Source organism: Erythrolamprus reginae, chromosome 1 (assembly GCF_031021105.1).
Source record: "Erythrolamprus reginae isolate rEryReg1 chromosome 1, rEryReg1.hap1, whole genome shotgun sequence".
NCBI lineage: Eukaryota > Metazoa > Chordata > Lepidosauria > Squamata > Dipsadidae > Erythrolamprus > Erythrolamprus reginae.
The window spans coordinates 304,163,688-304,184,827 of NC_091950.1; the positions used below are offsets into that span (position 1 = coordinate 304,163,688).

Here is a 21,140-nt window from a genome sequence, read left to right on the forward strand (position 1 = left end):
TCTACCAAAAGAAAACCCATACCAACCGTTATCTAAATGCACACTCACACCACCACCCCGCACAAATCACCTCAGTGGCCAAAACTCTCATCACCAGAACCAAACGCTTAGCTGACCATGAGCACTTAAAAACTGAATTGAACAAACTCAAAGATGTATTAATTTCTAATGGATTCAAAGAGAAAACAATAACAAACCTAATCAAAAAAGAGACACCCCCCAAAAAACAAGATCAAGAACAGGACAATGGCACCACCATCCTTCCTTACATCGAAGGCACCACGGGTAAAATTAGTAAAATTCTGCACAAACATAACATCAAAACTTCATTTTGCACCAACCAAAAAATATCTAATATCCTAAGGAGCCCCAAAGATAAAATCCAATTGGAATACCAAGGAATCTATGAAATCCCTTGCAAAACATGTGCAGCCACATACATTGGACAAACTAACCGAAGAGTGAGCCAACGCATAGCAGAACATGTGAATGCAGTCAAAAAAGAAGAAAAGACCTCCTCCCTTGTCCAGCACATTAAAAAAAACAGGGCACGAAATTGACTTTGAAAAAACTAAATTACTCCACAAAACAGAGAATTTATACAGAAGAATTGCTCTAGAAGCTATAGAGATTGAGAGGAGACCCCTTTGCATAAATAAAAGAGATGACACGTCCCGACTACCAGAAATTTGGAAACCAGCCTTAAACAAAAAAAACACTTCATAATAATCAGCATGTCAATCCTTCTAATAATTATGATTTTAGAAATTTGATATTTGGAAATCAGCCTTAAACAAAACACTTCATAAAAATCTCCATGTCATTCCTTCTAATAATTATGATTACACCAACCAATCAGATCACTGAAACATAATCACCCAATCTATTTGCTACATTCAAAACAAATCTCCACCCCCACACTATATACTAGGAAGAAATGACAGTTGCTAACATTCAATTTTACAACAACACAAAGATTGGAACTTTAGCCTGATGATGGTGAATGTGATTTCGCCGAAACGTCGCATAAACATGCAAAATATTACACAGGGCAAAACCCGAACTCAGAACAATCTACATACAAATACTGGTGGCTGGGTGTGGTTTGATGGCTTGGCAATTGCCTGCTGTGTAGAAACTTCCTGGTGACTCAGTGGGGTAACAATTGGGGTCGTTTATGTAGCTGAGGTATGCTGATTAGTTAATGGTTGTAGATTAGGCGTGATATCCTGAGTAGTTGGAACTTGCAGGCTACTTGATTGTTTTACAATGTGTGTTCTGAGTCTGGTTTCTATGGCTGGGATACGTTTGAGAACGTATCTCAAACTGTACCCGTGAAAATCTACGAATATATATATGTATATGTATATATGTATGCATGTATGTATGTATATGTGTGTGTGTATGTATATATATATATATGTCACGGTTTTTTTCTGCTGAATTTGAAAATTAAGGGAGACTAGGATAGATCTATTTCGGCCTTATTTTGGCCTCATCAGCTAGCCATACCCACTGGGACTTGAACCTGCAACCTTTGCCTTGTAAGGCAGAGAATTAACCTCTAGGCTACAGTATCCAATCCCTTCAGCTCTGCACCAGGGAAGGGTTACATATTTTTGTGTCGAATCACCCTGGTGTATTGAAGGAACATCACAGCTCCATATTTGCCTCTCGGCCCAACCCAGGGCCATTTCCAAGGCAGTTAATTTTATAGATAGACGACAATTCTATCTGTATGTGTCACATGTTGTTGTTTTTTTGCTGAATTTGAAAATTAAGGGATACACACACACACACACATATATAGTAGAAATTGTAAAAGATATGTATATTCCATCTTTTTAATCTTGATTCTGCCTGTAAGCATTATTATGTTGACTTGTCCTTTCTATGCCTTGTAAAAACATGAAATTAGAATCCTTAATCTTAATTCCCCAGGACTGTACACAATGAAGAAAACTAATCTAAATTTAAAAATATTTTTCAGGCCAATGTCTAACAAGTTGGGAGAGAAAGAGAAGTGTTCTATTACAGTGTGAGAATGAGAAAGAAGGAAGAGAATATTGTATACCAACCTCTAACCCGAGTGCCAGTATTATCTGTTCTCTGTACCCCTCCTGCGAGCACCATAGCTACAGCCAATTTCACAAGATATAATCCAAAAATCTGAGGACACAAGCTTGCTAAAATTTCATTCCTCCCTGCAATGTGTGAAGAGTAATAGATTAATATACTTTGACGACTCTTTCTCTGACACACATAGAATCCCATCTATGACTCTAATTATTATGCTGTCTTTGGTTTAAACTGAAAAATGATAAGTCTCCTTTGACCTGATTTCCAAGTACTAACCATGCATAATTCAGCTTAGTGTTTATATACTGGTATACTGGTTTATATACTGGTAGATGGTTTAGAAATCACTGATGTTTTCTTAAATTATATTTTGACTCAGTTATAGTAAAAATAAACTGATAGATACAATGCTTTTTATTGGATAATTTGACAGAGATAGCAGGGTGAAAGGGTTTTTTTTAGATTAAATTTATTCATTGATTTATTGAATCATTATTTCCAGATCTTTAGAATGAAAATTCCCATCATTACTAATCATATTTTACCTTAACTTGGTCCAAAGAATTGGATTCCAGTGAGGTGGGCAGCATAGAAATTTAATAATAATCAAAAGTAGTTGAAAACATCAGACAGATAACACATTGAGTAAAGCTTTACTATTCTAAAGGGGTAGAATCAAAGATTCTAAGAAAGATTCCAGAAATTATTATTGGTCCTTAAGAGTTCTACTCCAGATGCAGAATCAACAAAAGCTTCCTTTCTTCATTTAATTAGAAAATGGCACATAATGGATTAGGTATCTCTAGTGAAATGAATGGGAACTTCTACAACAACTCTACATGCAACTTAAGAAGGTACAGTCGTATCTCTACTTAAGAACTTAATTCATTCCGTGACCAGGTCCTTAAGTAGAAAAGTTTGTAAGTAGAAGCAATTTTTCCCATAGGAATCAATGTAAAAGCAAATAATGCGTGCAAACCAATTAGGAAAGAAATAAAAACTCGGAATTTGGGTGGGAGGAGGAGGAGGAAGAACAAGAGGAGGACAGTCGCTGCCCAGAGTGAAGGGAGCGTTTCTTTTCTCTGGGCACTGGCAGAGGCTTATTCTCTCCAAGCGCCCAGAGAAAGGAAAATGCTTTGTTTGCTCTGGACTGCCAAAGCCTACTTAAGCACCACCGAAAGGCTCCTCTGGCATCCTAGAAAAGCCTGAGATGGTCGGGATTAAAGCGGGAATGGCAGGAAACTGGGAAATTTTTCCAGGCTCGGGTTCTTAAGTAGAAAATGGTTCTTAAGAAGAGTGGGGGAAATCTTGAACACCCGGTTCTTATTTAGAAAAGTTCTTAAGTAAAGGCGTTAAGTAGAGGTACCACTGTATATAGAATTCTGGGTGGGAGAAATAATTTGTAAAAATATATTGATCATATATACAAATGCTAGCATTGCTCTTTTCTTTGATCACAACTTTGAAAAAGCAATAAACAAGGCTATTTGCATTCTATTTGTGCTCAAGCCTGCATTTGAATTCCACAACAGCAGTATATGTTACGGCATCTTCTCCCAGTCTAAGGCATTCCGAGACTACAATTTCCATCATTCCTGGCTAATACAACTAATAAAGGGAGCAGCAGTTCAATGAATCTATAGCGTACTAAATTGGAGAAGGCTGCTGTTCTTTATACACCAACCCAACCATGCACAGCATGATAAAAATTTAAGATGCCATGCTTTAAGCTAGTTACCCACCATTCTTTTATTTAAAAATTACCATTCTTATCCTTTTTGCTCATTTATTTTAATTATTACCTATGAAGCTCCCCATCAAATTTTAGACAGCGTGGAAAACAACTTGATTATAAAGGATAAAATTGGTGCATTTCAAAAGCAAGCTGTCAGCACCATTTTAAAATTTTGTTTTCCAAACCTGTTATAGGGTCATTCCTGTGTCTTTCCCAAAAATCTTTAAATTCTTTGCGAACATCCTCATCAATGGTGATGCCGGTAATTTGTTCATTGTTGACTTGAATATAATTGGCCTTCAAAACAATATCTACATCACAGCGGGAATCTTGGTGAAAAGGCTTCCATCTTTGCATCACTACTCCATAAACTGTAATGTCATCACCTAAAGGAGACAGAAACAAACACCAAGAACTGTCATAAAAATTCAGCACACATTAGTATATAGAAACTTTGCCTGTCTGTAATGTACATGTTGTTTCATTGCTATTATAATTATATTGATGTTACAACGTGAAATGCCTTTGTCTTAAGTCAAAACATCAACTCATGTAATTATTGGCATTTGGGAACATAATGATTTCATATGTCATGCTAAGTCCTTGTTAATTTAGCACATTATTGTTTACTCTAACTGGCTATAGTTTTCTAGGCAATGTCCTTTCCAGGATTCTAAAGGAATTCAAAAACTTTTTAAGTAAAAGTGCTAAGCTTCTGACCATATATGCTACTTCTCACAAAAGACAGGAATTCTTCCACAAAGGTTAGAAAAAAGGCCAATATAACTCAAATCTTTAAAAGGAGATTGGGAAGGAATCAAGGATATGATAAAGCAGTTACTTTGGAACCTGTTTTAGATGAACTGAAGGAGTGCTTTCTCTTGCATGTACCTAGCCAGACCTTATTTTCTTCTGAGGAGTCTCTCCACACCAAAGGAGGTGAAGTGGATGTTTACAAGGTGGACAGCCTTTTCTATGATAGAACTATTTATGCAACACTTCCCAAGGAGTCTGAACTAATTCCTACATTAGCATGCTACCACCAGGCTTTTAATTGTATTTAGTGATGACCAGCTTGCTTAAGTTATATAATGTCTTTTGTATTTTATTTTATTGGATATTTTTTAAACACAAATTGTATTTTCTCTCTCTGTGTGTGTGTTTGTGTGCTTTTTGTAAATCCAGAGAGCTCTCATTATTGGACTGTTTAAGGACAATGTGAACAAGAAAGTAAGGACAGAGAAGAATCTACAATCCATTTCCCCCACCTCCATTTGCATGCAATTAAAATTTTATTTTATTTTAAAACTACATGAAAGCATAGAAAATAAAGACTGTTAACTGAGAACAATATTTTGAACACATCGGCTCAAATTCTGTGGAAAAGTGTTGGCACAGAATAGTGTGTATTGCAATGCCTCCGTTACTGAATTTTTTGAGACTTGGAAACTTTAAACACCATTATCATATGATTTGAAGTTTTCACCTAAGACAATGGCATTTCATGCTATGCAATCAAAAAAAATGTAACAACAATGAAACAAATGACATGGACACTACTACCAGTAGTAGACAAGAACCGTTTAAAAGGTTATTGAATTCTTCTTTAAGTCTGAATGCTTAAAAATGAAGTTATTTTCCAAAAGAATCTGTCACAGAACTCACCAGATTTGCAACTGTCAACTAAATCATCCTCAAGGACCACCATCATAGAACGAGGAATATTTCCAACAGAAAGCCTTTGAACCTGGACAACATAAAATGTATTTATTTTATTGTAAGGTTAATAGATACTTACAAGTTTTAAGGACTACAACTAAATTTATGTAAGTTACCAGATGAGAACCAGTGCCTAACTGTATTGGCCCTGAGTCCCATTTTACAGAAGTTATGATCAACTAGAAATAAATAGTGATCAACCTGTGGGTATTCAGACAAGCAACCATTTAGAATCTGCTTTCATTTGGTCTAAATTTCCATTAGAGTCTATCTTATATAACTTTCTTCATAAGCAGATTCCAGTGTTGGTCTGTGGCTGTAATAAAAATTAAATGATTGATTCAGAAGCAGATTCCCTTGCATTTACACTCCAGGTATAAGCATGCTTGCCCTCTGAGAGAATAACCAGAATGGAATCCTTTCACCCTATAGTCCCACAAATCTGCTTTAAAAGATTTGCGCCCTCCAAAGTATATTTATGGGATACAAAGATACAAGGAGAGCCCTAGATGTGACTCTACACTTCCATCAGCTAAGTTCTCTGTATAACATTTTTCACATGATGGAAAAGGCAATCATAACACAGAGAAAGAATCTTACATGGCGTTTACTATTTACCCAATAAATAGTACCTCTCACCTCTCGACTGGCACACAATTTTCTCTGACTGCATCACTACTGAAGACTATTACATCAAATTATACATACCACTAATATTCACCAAAACTAAGAAAAACAAATTACCCATAAAAATAAGAAAACTCCAAACCAAAAAAAGAATTCTTTGGCGCAAAAATAAAGCAGGCCATGTTTCAAACTTTAAAAGCCGCTATAAAAATTTGTGTCACCAAATAAAGACAGAATGTACCAATTATCACATCATCCAAGAAAGAAACCTTCTACGGACAAAGTCTACTTCTGCCTTCTACAACTTTGTTAACAATAAACTCAAAGACTCTAGACCCATCCCACCCCTTAAAGGACCAAACAACATAGACCATAATGATGAATCAGTCAAAGCCAACCTCTTTAACATCTTCTTCAGCTCAGTCTTTGTTAACAACAATGGCTCATACCCAACATTTCCTAACCGCACCACAAATAACCTCAATGATCTTACACAAATTGATTTTACAGAAGACAATGTTAGAAAGGCATTACACAACCTAAAACCATCTTTATCTATTGGACCAGATGAACTATGTGCATACTTCTTAAAAAAGCTCTCCTCCACCTTGGCTGAACCTCTGAGCATAATTTTTAATAAATCTTTCAGTACTAGCTCCCTACCCACACTATGGTCACTTGCCACAGTCATCCCTATCTTCAAAAAAGGAGATCCAAACAACTTTGAAAATTACAGACCTATCTCTTTGTGTTGTGTCACCTGCAAAGTTATATCAATCATAAACCAATCCATTACACTCCAACTTGAAGCTAATAACCTATTTTCCAATAAACATTTTGGTTTCAGAAAAAAATTATCCTGTAATCTACAACTCTTACACTGTAAAAACATTTGGACCACCCAACTTGACCAAGGTAATCCAATTGATGCGATCTATATCGACTTTTGCAAAGCCTTTGACTCAGTTGTCCATGACAAACTTTTTCTGAAACTCAAATCCTACGGCATCTCTGGACACAATTGGTTAACAGCATTCCTATCTAACAGACAACAAGTGGTCAAAATAGGAAGTGCCACTTCTCTTCCTGCTCCTGTTAACAATGGTGTCCCTCAAGGTAGTGTTTTAGGACCAACACTACTCATACTATACATAAACGATCTTTGCGATTGCATCACTAGCAATTGCGTTCTCTTTGCAGATGTCAAACTATTTAATACCACCGACAATACTGCTACCCTTCAAAAAGACCTTGACCACGTAGCAGAATGGTCTAAAACCTGGCAACTTCAAATCTCCACCACTAAATGCTGTCTTACATATTGGTAAAAAGAATTAGAATACGAAATATAAACTTGGAGGAATTGAACTTATTGATAACCCTCAATCTGTCAAAGACCTTGGAGTACTCATATCCAATGACCTAAGTCCTAGAGCCCACTGCAACAACATTGCCAAAAAGGATTTAAGAGTTGATAACCTAATCCTTTGCAGCTTCTTCTCTGGTAATTTTGAACTGCTAACAAGAGCTTACAAAACATTTGTCAGACCAATCCTAGAATACAGCTCACTTGTATGGAACCCACATTGCATATCTGACATCAACACAATTGAGAGAGTCCAGAAATATTTCACAAGAACAGTCCTTCACTCCTCTTCTCACAACAAAATACCTTACTCCGCCAGACTTGAAATTCTTGGTTTAGACAACTTACAACTCTGTCGTCTCCGTTATGACTTAATTATAGTTCATAAAATCATTTACCAAAATGTCCTACCTGTTAACGACTACTTCGCCTTCAACCGCAACAACACACGAGCACGAAATCGATTTAAACTAAATGTCAACCGCTCCAAACTTGACTGCAAAAAATACGACTTCGGCAACAGAGAAATCAACGCCTGGAATGCACTACCTGATTCTGTGGTTTCTACTCCTAATCAAAAAAACTTTAACTTTAGATTATCTACAATTGATCTCTCTCCCTTTCTAAAAGGTCTGTAAGGGGCGTGCATAAGCGCACCACTGTGCCTACCGTCCCTGTCCTATTGTCTTGTTATTTTTTATCATTACTCATCTAATGTTTTATTTGTACAAATTACCACCCTATAATTGTTTGACAAAATAAATAAATAAATCCCTCAAGAAATGTATAGCCAACCAAATCTGTGTAGACACTTTTTTTTAAACAACCTGCTCTTGAATCTTTATCTCTTGATAGTCTTTGCATCGACTGGGAGCACAGGATGTTCCAGAGAGACAAGTGAACTTTGAGGAGGTGCAACTTTCTTTCCCAGGGCAGGCTGATGGACGGCAGAAGGCATAATATTGTTCAAAGTCAGCCTTGATCACAAAGATGTGTTTGCATTTGTTGCACATGTAATCCCGCTCAAATTCCAGGACTTTCACCAGGCTAGTCCGAATAACAGTGCCAGTGACTGACAAGAAATGACCGACGTCTCTAGTTTTTGGGATGTGTTCTCTTGTTAGTTCTGGGCACACAGGTAAACCTGGTGAAACAACAAGCAAACAACAAAGAGAGATTATTTCACTGGCGATATCGACTAATTCTTAATTTTGATTTAGCAACTTGGCCTCAGGAATTTTTGGTTCACACATTTCATTTATCGGTAAGTGTGGATGGTCAAATACAGGGGACCAAGTACTTTATTTGGATAACATGCTAAGCCTAAGACTTAAACATTTAAAAGTAAAGAGGCTGGCTACACATAACATGCTGAGCTAAAACCAAATGAACAAATAATGGATTTGTATCATCTGTAAACTCAATGTCTAATCAGATGTTGAAGAGGTTTGCTGATCATTTTTTAACGCATCCCTTATTTAAGGATATATTTGTCAAAAATTATAGAAATACCACCTAACAATATTTTAGTTTTCCTACCCAAAACTTCAACAGCAAACAATAGACGCAATATATAATTTTTAGTGGATTAATCAATCTGAAATTCCTTCATAAAACAGAATTTTTAAAACAAAATAAAAAATCTTCCATCAGAACTGCTGTTCCTTTTTGAGGCTATATCATATTTCTATAGATTTAGATCGATTACTATAGAAACATAGAAACATAGAAGTCTGACGGCAGAAAAAGACCCCATGGTCCATCTAGTCTGTCCATTTAATCTGTTAATTAAAATTAACATGGGAGTTTGTTTTTTCCTTATTTTCCCTGTAACATCCTTTCCACTCTTACTTGGCTTAAGATATGTGACCTATTGTAAAAAAAAATAGGTTAATCATTTCAAGACAAAAAGAGAGACAATGTTTCAAAGAACTATCAGTCTCTCATGTAAAAAAAAGCATCAAAGAAATAAAATATAAACAGAGTGGATATATTTTACATCTATCTGTCTGTCTATCCATCCAATTTGTTTAACAAATTATTAGAGACATGAAGATTGACTAGGAAAAAAAGAAACTAAATCAGTTAAGAAAGAAAGAAACTAAATCACTCAAGTGCAACTGGGAAAAAAGCAAGCTAACAATGGTACTGTAGATATAATTAAAGATATATAAATAAATAGCCTTGGCACTGGGGAGGTATACTGAAAATTACCACTGAAAGAAAAGGAAGGCGGTGTGTATATGTGTGTGTGCACCAGCATAGAATTTCCATAAACCACCCCAAACCTGTTAAGAAAGGACCAAGAAAGAGTCTTGATTCCTATTCTCAATAATCTAGTCAGCAGTTTTGCTCCTGGATTTGAATTCAGTAAGTCAGACTTTTTTGGCTAAAAAAATTTCCAATTATCCTCAGCTACCAATACTAATTGGAAATTATGAAAGTTATTGTTCAAGTTTGGCAGGTGCAGTAAGCAGTGCTCCCTCTAAATTTGGGGGGCGGGGGGCGGAAAAGTATAGTGTCTGAGTGGCACAGAAATAATAAATAAATAAACAAACAAACAAAAAACCCACCCTGTTTTGCCTAAGAGAATTTCGAAATAAAATATTGTACCGTGTGTCTATAACAGTGAGCTCATAATAGGGCAACTCTATCAATATCAAAATGCCACTTAAATAGTTGAGCTAGTTTCAAACTAGATTTTGATTTTCTTTCTCTCTTCCTTACTCCCATTCTTTTTCTTTCTCTTTTCCTTCCTCTCTTTTTTCTATTTGTTTCTCTCTCTTCCTCTCTCTCTCCTTCCCTCTCACTCTTTCCCTCTCGGCTTCTGGGCAGGTTTGGAAAACTCTGAGTTGATGATGATTTTTAAGTGAGCGATTGCTCACTGCTCAGCTTAGAGGGAACTATGGCAGTAAGGCTATCTTAATCAAAAGCATAGTCTTGCTATAAAAGTACATTTACAATTGCCACATATAGACTTTTTACAAAGCTAACCAAGATTTGGATGTATCACAAGAAATAAAATTTACCTGATATTCTGGCATGGAGATTCTGTTTAATGATGAATTCCTGAGCTTGGGACGCTGACTGATACACTGTTGCAGCTGCTCTACGCAACGCATTATCAAAAATAGGAAGCACTTCATTAGGGAAGGCATTAAAATATTCACCAATTTCCATGTTGGTTTCAAAAAGTGTCAATGCATCAACAATAACTGGGTAATGGGCATCGTCATTTTTTTCCTTTAAGATCTGCAAGATGTCATTTTGGTGATATGCCAGAACATATGATTCAAATACTTGTCCAATCAGGTTTATTTGCTCTGTAGTTAAAACCATCATGAATCCTATAATTAGAAGAGGTACAAGACAATATTAAACTAACTTAACTGAATTATGTTTCTAGTGCATTGCATAAAACTAATTTGCTTCATAATTATGTTTCAGCTCTTCACCTGAATCTTTGCTCTCTATTTTGCTTCCTTTCTTGGATAAAATGTTTTTATTCTCTCCAGTGTGTGTGTGTGTGTGTGTGTGTGTGTGTGTGTGTGTGTGTATGTATGTATGTATGTGTGTGTGTGTGTGTATATATATATATATATATGTAGATTGTTCTGAGTTCGGGTCTTGGCATATTCGGGTTTCTTCCTGTGTAAGTTTCAGAGATTTCTGGCAAAGTTTCGACGAGGTCTCACTCGTCATCTTCAGGCTGGTGCTTTTGTCCTTGTGCTAGGGCCAAACTGAGGAGTCACCACAGTGAGGGAAAGACACCGGCTACAAAGTGAGTGAGTGAGAGGAGAGGGGAGCCCTTCAGCATGGGAAGGAAAGGGAAGCATGTAGCAACAGCAGCCGCCTTTCATTCAAAGGAGCAGGATGTTTCCCCCGTCTCGCCCGCCTGGGTTTCTCTCTGGCGCAGTGTATGGGAGGTAGCCTCGCGCCGGGTGTATGGGAGGCACGTGCTCCTCTTCATTGCCTCAGTGTCCCTCTTTCTTTTTTTTTAAGCCTTAAAGTTTTGTATTTTTTTTATTCCCCTCATGTCATCTTCATCCTTTGGCAGTGCTGTCCTCCTCCTCTTCCTCCTCCTCCCACCCAAATTCCGAGCTTTTATTTCTTTCCTAATGGGTTTGCACACATTATTTTCCTATGGGAAAAATTGCTTCTACTCACAAACTTTTCTACTTAAGAATCTGGTCACGGAATGAGTTAAGTTCTTAAGTAGAGGTACCACTGTATATGTGTGTGTGTGTGTGTGAGTATAATCAAATTATATGGCTCACAAGTTTGACTCAGAATAGCTAACAAATGCAAAATCTGTACAAATCAAATAATAATCAAAGATAAACATACTATAGCAGCTGTGGAGTCAACTCACCTTGGGTTCAGTTGGCATGTTAGTACTTTCAAACAATGTTTATTCATGTACGGAAGGGCAGAACTTCGTCGATCTTCTCAGGGTCACAATTTTTAAAAAAGTTTTATTCTCTTTGTAAAAGGTTGCTTCCAGATGAATAGCTCTTGATGGTAACCATGAAAAGGTCTTATAGCTTATCCTTCTTGATGAATTTTTTTTGATAAGAGAAATAAGAGAATTGGAGAAACTATGAATGAGTGATTATTAATAGCTGGATCTCCTGTAAAATTCTGTGAAGCAATGTGATTCTGTAAGAGAAATCTAGTTTGGAAGAGCTTCAGTTTTGAAAACTCTTTTTCACATTTATGGTTTTTAAAGCATTGGACACTTTAATAAACACAGTACAGCAATGCACTAACTCCACAGAACAGAAAAAATATCAAAAAATTGGAAACATTCTTAATTGGCAGGCAAATAAATATATGAGAAACAGTGAACAGAAAAAATTCCTCTTATTCCTCAAGAATTAGGCAACTACAGAATATCTCAAATTGTTTCTTTTGGTGTGATTTCAATTGGATCTTCATGAAAGGATTCCTGAGCATTCTTGAAAGCATTAAGTAGCTATAGAGCCATATTAACTATTGTATCAAGCCTTCCACAATCATCTGGCCAATAGAGGCAGAAAAACAGGGTGTTAGATTAACAATTTCCGTTTTTGTTTATCTCTGCTCCCTCTGTTTTCACTTTCATTTCAATTATCAACTTACAACATTTATTTTTATTTTTATTAAATGTACTCATGTTAGTGCTTTATAATTACCAATCTAATCAGGTACCTATATTATGCCAGGCATATTTAAAATGAAATAAAGAGAAAACAGGTATTTTCCAGGAAACCAGGAAAGGAGATCTACCAAACTGGTAAAAATAATAATAATTCTGAGCGTAGTCCTGAATGCAGGACAATATGGAACAACTAAATAAATAAGAATTTGATCTAATCATTGCTAAAAGTTAGGGCAGCATCATGCATCAAAGATTTTTGCCCAGATTAAATAGTTCAATCCTTCAGGTAGTTTGTTTCTATAATGTGTACATGTGTGTGTTGGTACTAAGTCATTTATTTACAATGGGAATGACTGAGGGTATGCATGGTTTTTATGTGTTTTGCATCATTTGCTGTTTTTATGTCACATTTTATATTGTTTTTAGCTGTTGTGGTTATTGTGAGCTGCCCAGAGTCCTGCTGGAGTTGGGCGGCATATAAAAATCACAAAATGTCACAAAATAAATTTGACTCCTCCTGCAATAAAGGATATGCGCAAGCGCACCATTGTGCAAACAGTCCCTGTCTTACTGTCCAAATTATGTAGTTCATAAAATATCTACCACAATGTCCTACCCATCATGCACAAAATAGATTCAAACTCAATGTAAAACCTCTCAAAACCTGACTGCAGAAAATATGATTTTAGCAAGAGTGATCAATGCCTGGAATGCCCTACCTGACTGTGGTTTCTTCCCCAAACCCTAAATTGCTTGGGGCAATCAGGTATCAGCCCCCTGGCCAATAAAATGTTGTATGATTGAACTACTATGATTGTTTTTAAATACTGGATTTTTAGATTGTAATTTTAAATTTAATTAGATTTGCCACTGTACTGTATTGTTATATTATATGCTGTTAGCCGCCCCGAGTCCTCAAAGAAGGGCGGCATACAAATCTAATGAATGAATGAATGAATAAAAACTTTAACCTTAGACTGTCTACAGTCGACCTCACCCCATCGCTGTAGATCTGTAAGGGGCATGCATAAGGGCACCATTGTGCCTACCGTCCCTGTCCTACTGGCCAAATTTACCTATACAGTACCTACTTTGCTATTGTTTATGTTTATACCATACCTGTTACCTTGTACACGTTTTGTCAAATTAAATAAATAAAAATAAATTGTCGAGTCTGCGGAGAGGGGCGGCATACAAATCTAATAAATAAATAAATAAATAAAATAAACAAATCTGAACTCAAATTCACTTCTCCCCCCTCCCATGGTCAGTAAAATGAGGACCCTGACTCTGTAAACCGCTGAGAAGGCTGTCAAGCGCTGTGAACCCGTCTATACATTCTAAGCCTTATTGCTATTGTAAAGAGCCCGGTTAGAAAATCAGAAGGGATGGAGGGCGGAGCCGAAGGAGGGGCGGACAAGCTCCGAGCGGTTAATTTATAAAGAGGGCAGGCGAAGTTTGGCCCTCAAGTTTCACGCCGACGGGTTAATCCGGATCGGTGGAGGACAAAACAGAGACCCGCGTTGCAAAAGAGGGGCAGCTTGAATCCTCCGGGGGGGGGGCACGGGACGCTTCCCTCTCACGCCATGCGACTTACCATCCTCATGGTGAGACTTAGAGCTGGCGGGAAAACCTTTTGCAGGTCTGGCGGCAAAAAGGAGCGGCAGGAACCATTCGGGAGGAGGGGGAGGAGAAGAAGGCGGGACCGGCGAAGATTGGCTCGTCTCCTCCGGCTCCGCCGCTGGATGGCAAGGCGGGGAAAGGGCGGGGGACTTTTATCTGTATTGCTGCGCCGCCGCCGCCTCCGTCGCTCTGTCTGTGCTACCCCTGGGCGCGAGGGCTCGCAGGATGGCCGGGCCTGGCTGACTAATTTAACCCCTTCGACGAAAATGCGCCACAGGCTTGCCCGCTCCGTTCTCAGTAGTTCACCTCTTTGACTGGGTTGTAAAATAAACTGTTATTCCGTGAATAGGCGTGAGGTGGAGCAGGTGGGCTGCGGGATCGAACTTTTAAAATTGGAGAGTGGGAATTGAAGCCGTCTTCCAGTTAGTTAGGCAACGGGAAGCCACCGTGATTTTGACCGGGAAGGGAGGGGAGGGGGGGGAGAAACGTTGTTTCTCTTGCACAGTGTTTCCCAACCTTGGCAACTTGAAGATATCTGGACTTCAACTCCCAGAATTCCCCAGCCAGCGAACGGAATTCTGGGAGTTGAAGTCCAGATATCTTCAACTTGTCAAGGTTGGGAAACACTGCTCTTGCAGATCAGAAAGGGAGAGAAAAAAAGAAACTCGATGGCTGTTCTCCCCCTCCCCCATCTGTTCCTTGTCTATACTGTATTATTACTTTTTCTGCAGTAAAATTCCCTGTAGGGATTAAGGTAACAGGCTAGAAAGCGGATGAGACAGTTTGTTTGTTTATTCAGTCAGTCAAGTAGGTCGGGGTAGTACACAAAGATAGCCGGTCATTTTCAGAGCAGTAGGAAAAAGCAGGGTGGCAATAGCATTTAGACTTATATACAGCTTCACGGTGCTTTACATCCCTCTCTAAGCCAGCTTGTCTCAACCTGTGTTTTGGGACCCCTTTGGGGGTCAAATAACCCTTTCACAGGATTCGCCTAAGACCATTGGCAAACACATATATTTCTGATGCTCTTGGGAACTGAGACTTCTGTGTCCAGGCCGGTTCACTCACATGCAAATAGACTATTGTAAAAAAAAAAAATAATAATTCCCACATCTGTATCACATGGGAACTTCTGAGCACATGCAAAGCCAAATTTCCAGCCCTGCTCATGCATTGCCATCTTGTTTCCCTGAATTTTTTTTAAAAAAATCGGCACTGATACAAAGCACACACACCCTTCAGGTGTAGCCACTCAGCGTGGGAGGAAGCAAACCAGCAGCAAGGTAAGTTAGAACCCATCCCCGAGTTTCCTAATACAGTGGTACTGTACCTCTATTTAAGAACTTAATTCATTCGTGACCAGGTTCTTAAGTAGAAACGTTCTTAAGTAGAAGCAATTTTTCCCATAGGAATCAACGTAAAAGCAAATAATACGTGCAAACCAATTAGGCAAGAAATAAAAGCTTGGAATTTGGGTGGGAGGAGGAGGAAGAAGAAGAGGATGACAGGCGCTGCCAAAGGAAGGGGAGGGGAATCAAAAAAATCCAAAACTTTAAGGCTTAAAAAAAAGGGACTGAGGCGACGTGAGGCTGCCTTGCGTACAATGCCTCCCATATACCGGCTACTGCTGCTGCTACCTGCTGTCTCTTCCTTCCCATGCTGAAGGGCTCCTCTTGCTCTCTCACTTTGTAGCCGGCACCTTACCTTCATTGTGGTGACTCCTCGGCTGCCCAGAGCGAAGGGAGCGTTTCTTTTCTCTGGGCGCTGGCAGAGGTTTATTCCCTATCCAAGCACCCAGAGAAAGGAAAATGCTTTGTTCGCCCTGGACTGCCAAAGCCTCCTTAAACTCCAACAAAAGGCTTCTCTGGCAGTCCAGATGGCCGGGACTAAAGGGGGAATGGCAGGAAACTGGCCGGGCCTTTGTGCCGCTCTCAAATTTTCTTAAGTAGAAAATGGTTCTTAAGTAGAGGTGCTCTTAAGTAGAGGTACCACTCTAATTTTATTATTGGGAGTCACTACAGGAGGAACTGTATTAAAGGGTCGCGGCATTAGGAAGGTTGAGAACCACTGCTCTAAGCGGTTTACAGAGTCAGCATATCGCCCCCAACAATCTGTCCTCATTTTACCCACCTTGGAAGGATAGAAGGCTGAGTTAACCTTGAGCCTGGTGAGATTTGAACTGGTGAACTACAGCCAGCAGTCAGCAGCTTGCAGTACTGCACTCTAACCACTGCGTCACCAAGACTCATATTTTGCCAAGAAAACCACAGGAGCTTGTTCAGGGTGTTGCCACAAATCACTGTCTAGAAAGCATAAACACACACCAAAAGTAATATAGTGCGAAGAGATCTTTGTTGATTAAGGCACAAGGGGGGGAAAACACACAAAATGAAGCAGCGTGGGGAATCCTCTGGAAAGTTAAGACTTGAATCCCAAGTACGAGCCATGATCTTCATGTCCCAGCATTTTACTTTTTTGGATCAACTGTCTATTTAGGGTTCCTAGTGAGTTGGTATCAGTTAACACACATGTAGCCCTAGAATTAGAAGAGCTGAATATTTTTCTATTGCAATGTCTCAAACTTTACACTGCTCTTTTACTTGATTTTGCTTACAAGAAGCATTACAGGATTATGCACACTTAAAAAGAACTGCATATTTTTAAAGAGGCACTACAGTGGAAAAATTACTGCAGGATACTGCAGGATACAACATTTCTTCATGGGAAATTATGTCAGTCTGAATTATAGGCTCATGGAAGGGATTGGATGACTGCATGAACAAATCAATTCAAAGTGTTGGTTATGACCTATAAAGCCCTTCATGGCATCGGACCAGAATATCTCCAGGACCGCCTTCTGCCGCACGAATCCCAGTGACCAGTTAGGTCCCACAGAGTTGGCCTTCCCTGGGTCCCATTTACTAAACAATGTCGTCTGGCGGGACCCAGGGGAAGAGCCTTCTCTGTGGCAGCCCCGACCCTCTGGAACCAGCTCCCCCCGGAGATTAGAATTGCCCCCACCCTCTTTGCCTTTCGTAAACTTCTTAAAACCCACCTCTGCCGTCAGGCATGGGGGAATTGAGACATCTCCCCCAGGCCTATATAGTTTATGCATGGTATGTTTGTGTGTATGTCTTGCTTTTTAAATAAGGGGTTTTTAGGTATTTTTAAATATTAGATTTGTTGTACATTGTTTTTATTATTGCTGTGAGCCGCCCCGAGTCTATGGAGAGGGGCGGCATACAAATCAAATCAAATCAAATCAAAAAATCAATCAATAAATAAAAAGCCTTATATTTTTGGGCCTTTTCTGTACCATTTAGTGTGATAGTGCTGGAACTTTCTGGATAAGTCTATTGTCCTATAATTGTCCTTGTAAAAACTTCCAGATGTTTCCTACTTACAACAGGGTTTTCCATTAAAGTTGTATATCATTTAACCTTGGTACCCTCCTCGCATTTACTATACACTTGTTACCCTCCAGGTCCTTTTAGACCCGGAGTATAAAAAGGTTGATTCTAGCTACTGGAATGGTCTTTTTGAATACTTTTTTCACTAGTATACTAATTTGAACATTTCTGAACACAATGAAATGAAAATTGAAGTGGAAGAAATAATGCTTATTTGTTTATTTTGCTCATCAAACCCCGCCCCCCCCATTTTTGTGAAATTTTGTTCATTTTCATCTAAATTAGGCTGCAAAATCTGACTTTTTTGACCATCTTTGGTATTGGGAAACTAATTTGAACATTTCTGAACATAATAAAATGAAAATTGAAATGAAAAAATTGATGCTTATTTGTTTATTTTGCTCACGACCCCCCCCCCCACGGCTGTGTGCACTTTTTTCAATTTATAGATAGAATAGCCTGCCAAATCAGAATTTTTTGACCACCTTTGGCATTGGCATACTAATTTGAACATTTCTGAACATAATGAAATGAAAAGAAAATGTTTTGAACACTTGGAGTCCTCCGGGTCATATGTGACCTGGAGTAAAAAAGGTTGGTTCTAGCTACTGGAATGGTTTTTTTGAATACTTTTTTCACTAGTATACTAATTTGAACATTTCTGAACACAATGAAATGAAAATTGAAGTGAAAAAGCTAACGATTATTTATTTTCGTCATTAAACCCTGCCCCCCCATTTTTGTGAAATTTTGTTCATTTTCATCTAGATTAGGCTGCAAAATCTGACTTTTTTGACCATCTTTGGTATTGGGAAACTAATTTGAATATTTCTGGACACAATGATATGAAAATTGAAGTGAAAAAATTAATGCTTATTTGTTTATTTTGCTCATAAAAGCTCGCCCATTTTTGTGCAATTTTATCTCGATTAGCCTGCAAAATCAGAATTTTTTGACCATCTTCGGCATTGGCATTCTAATTTGAACATTCTGAACATAATGAAATGAAAATTGAAATGAGAAAAAATGATGTTCGCAAAGATTATATACTTGTGCTCTTCCAGGTCCTTTTAGACCCGAAGTATAAAAAGGTTGGTTCTAGCTACTGGAATGGGTTTTTTGAATACCTTTTTCACTAGTACACTAATTTGAACATCCCTGATCACAAACAAATGAAAAATGAAATGAAAAAAAAAAGTATTTTGCAGGGTAATCTATTTATAAATTGAAATAATTGCACACAGCCAGGGGGCAGGCTTTTCTCGGCAGAATAAACAAATAAGCATTAATTTTTTCATTTCAATTTTCATTTCATTGTGTTCAGAAATGTTCAAATTAGCATACTAGTGAAAAAAGTATTCAAAAAGACCATTCCAGTAGCTAGAACCAACCCTTTTATACTCAGGGTCTAAAAGGATCTGGAGGGTAACATTGGTAACTTTTTTTGCCCAGCAAAAACTACCCCCCCTAAAAAACCCCACCACCCTTAGCAAGAACCCCTCAAATGAGAAAAAGTCATGGAATTTCAAGTTTCAGATATGCAGGGAAATTTTTTTACAGGGTCTCAAACTTAATTTCAGATCCTTTTAGATCCGAGGAGAATACCAGGATTAAAAGCCAACAATTACAAATGGAAAATGACATCTTCTGCTCCCACTGGAAAATGTCAAGTGGGCCAACTGTACATTAAGAAATTCTAGAGGAAATATTGGAGTAGGTTCAAGATATAGGAATAATTTGGGCATTTCTAGCTTTGACAGTCAAACTGACTAGATTTTGAAGGCAAACTTTAAAACTAGCATTTTTCTTTTAGATGTTTAGAAGCTTTAAGGTCAGAAGCATTGTTTGTCCCAATGTTTGTAGAACAATCTTTGTCAAATGTTGTAAATCGAGTAAGGTGCTTGAATAATAAAACAGCAATACCATTTCTCCCTTAAGACATTACAAGGAAAGGAACTCATAAAGTATCAGTTTATGATAGTGTGAGATTCCTTGTCATGTCTTAAAAAGTTTGCAAAGTAAAAAGGTAAAACAAATAAAATAGATTTCTCAATCTACCAGTGTTTATATTTGTAGAAATGAAGCTAAGGGTACAGTAATGAAACTTATGCTGCTCTCTCATATGTATGCTTTTAAATATATAGTTTTAGAAAGTGACACGTTGATGCCACATAATGTATGTTGTCTTGAGGATACTGTATGTGACTTCAAAATACTGTACATAACATTTAATACTTAAAGAGTATTATTAAAAGTGTATTATAAGAGCTGAGATGCGCAGTGGTTAGAGTGCAATATCGCAGGCTACTTCAGCTGAATGCTAGCTGCAGTTCAGTAGTTAAGATTTCACTGGCTCAAGGTTGACTCAGCCTTCCAGCCTTCCGAGGTGGGTAAAATGAGGACCTATAGTTGGGGGCAATATGGTGACTCTGTAAGTCACTTAGAGAGGGCTGTAAAAGCACAATGAAGCGATAAGTAAGTATAAGTGATATTGCTATTAAAAGCTATGCATTAAGCTACTATTATAAAAGTAAACTTCTAGAATAATCAGAGGTGCTCCCAGGCATTAAAACAGCTCTGAAGACTAGTAATTCATTTTGCAGCAGCATCCATTTTTTAAAATTAAAAAATTATAAAAAGCAGCATAGAACCTGTTGCACAGCAAGAGCGCTAGCATTCCTAGTTGCCATATTGGAGATCACAGTATTAGCAGATTGCTTTTTACAGAACTTTTACATGTATAGGTTGAGCCTTATAAGTTAATGTGAATACCGTATATTGTATTGTTCAAGGTTAATTGGAAACTGAATTTTTATAATAAATTGTTGAAAAAAATGACTAGACTGCAAGGAGGGTACTTTATCTATGTGCCATCTCATATGACTGGGTTTTTTTAAAGCTCACTTTAACCTTCCTACAAAATAGGATTTGTGAAATCTTGAAAAAGGTGCCTTGCAAAGTGCGTTGGCATGGTGATGCACTCATCCTTGAGGTATTAAAGTAACTGTACCTTGGGAAAGGATGTAAACCTGCTTTGAAGGCTGTCTCCCATTGATGAGCCATATACAGTTACTTTGGTGCTATCAGAGTTTAAAGATATCTACACATCCTGGAAGCAGCTTTTGCAGTAGCCATGCAAACTTTCTGACTTTCTGAAGGATATGACTGTTTAATATATTGTGGAGAAGAGTTTTGCTTACAGTGATTTGCTTTGCAAAACTCTTTTGAATATTTTCCATAGTTTTGATATATAATATGAAAGCAAGTTGTTATGAATTAACAGATTCATAGTATGAATTAACAGATACTATTTTGAGGGTTAGCTTATTAATTTGAGGACTGTATTTAAAATTGATATGAAATGACTGTTTTGTGACAAAACAGTTTCTGTCTTGTAGTAATTTGCTGCGTCAGAGTGAAATATTATGCAAATGAACATGT

The 21,140-nt window shown here is 37.8% G+C and overlaps 1 protein-coding gene across 1 annotated transcript in view; it reads right to left on the reverse strand.

Annotated features, from left to right (window-relative positions):
• The window catches only part of MCM9 (minichromosome maintenance 9 homologous recombination repair factor), a 49,514-nt gene extending 35,098 nt beyond the window's left edge, over window positions 1-14,416 (reverse strand). Inside the window, exons 1-7 of the mRNA XM_070733431.1 lie at window positions 14,264-14,416; window positions 11,899-12,076; window positions 10,556-10,873; window positions 8,354-8,670; window positions 5,480-5,561; window positions 4,000-4,200; window positions 2,079-2,204 (exon numbers count right to left, since the gene is read on the reverse strand). Of these exons, the coding sequence (XP_070589532.1) occupies window positions 2,079-2,204; window positions 4,000-4,200; window positions 5,480-5,561; window positions 8,354-8,670; window positions 10,556-10,868 (1,039 nt within the window). The 5' untranslated portion in view covers window positions 10,869-10,873; window positions 11,899-12,076; window positions 14,264-14,416. The remainder of the gene's footprint in view (window positions 1-2,078; window positions 2,205-3,999; window positions 4,201-5,479; window positions 5,562-8,353; window positions 8,671-10,555; window positions 10,874-11,898; window positions 12,077-14,263) is intronic.
• Between the last annotated feature and the right edge of the window lie 6,724 nt (window positions 14,417-21,140).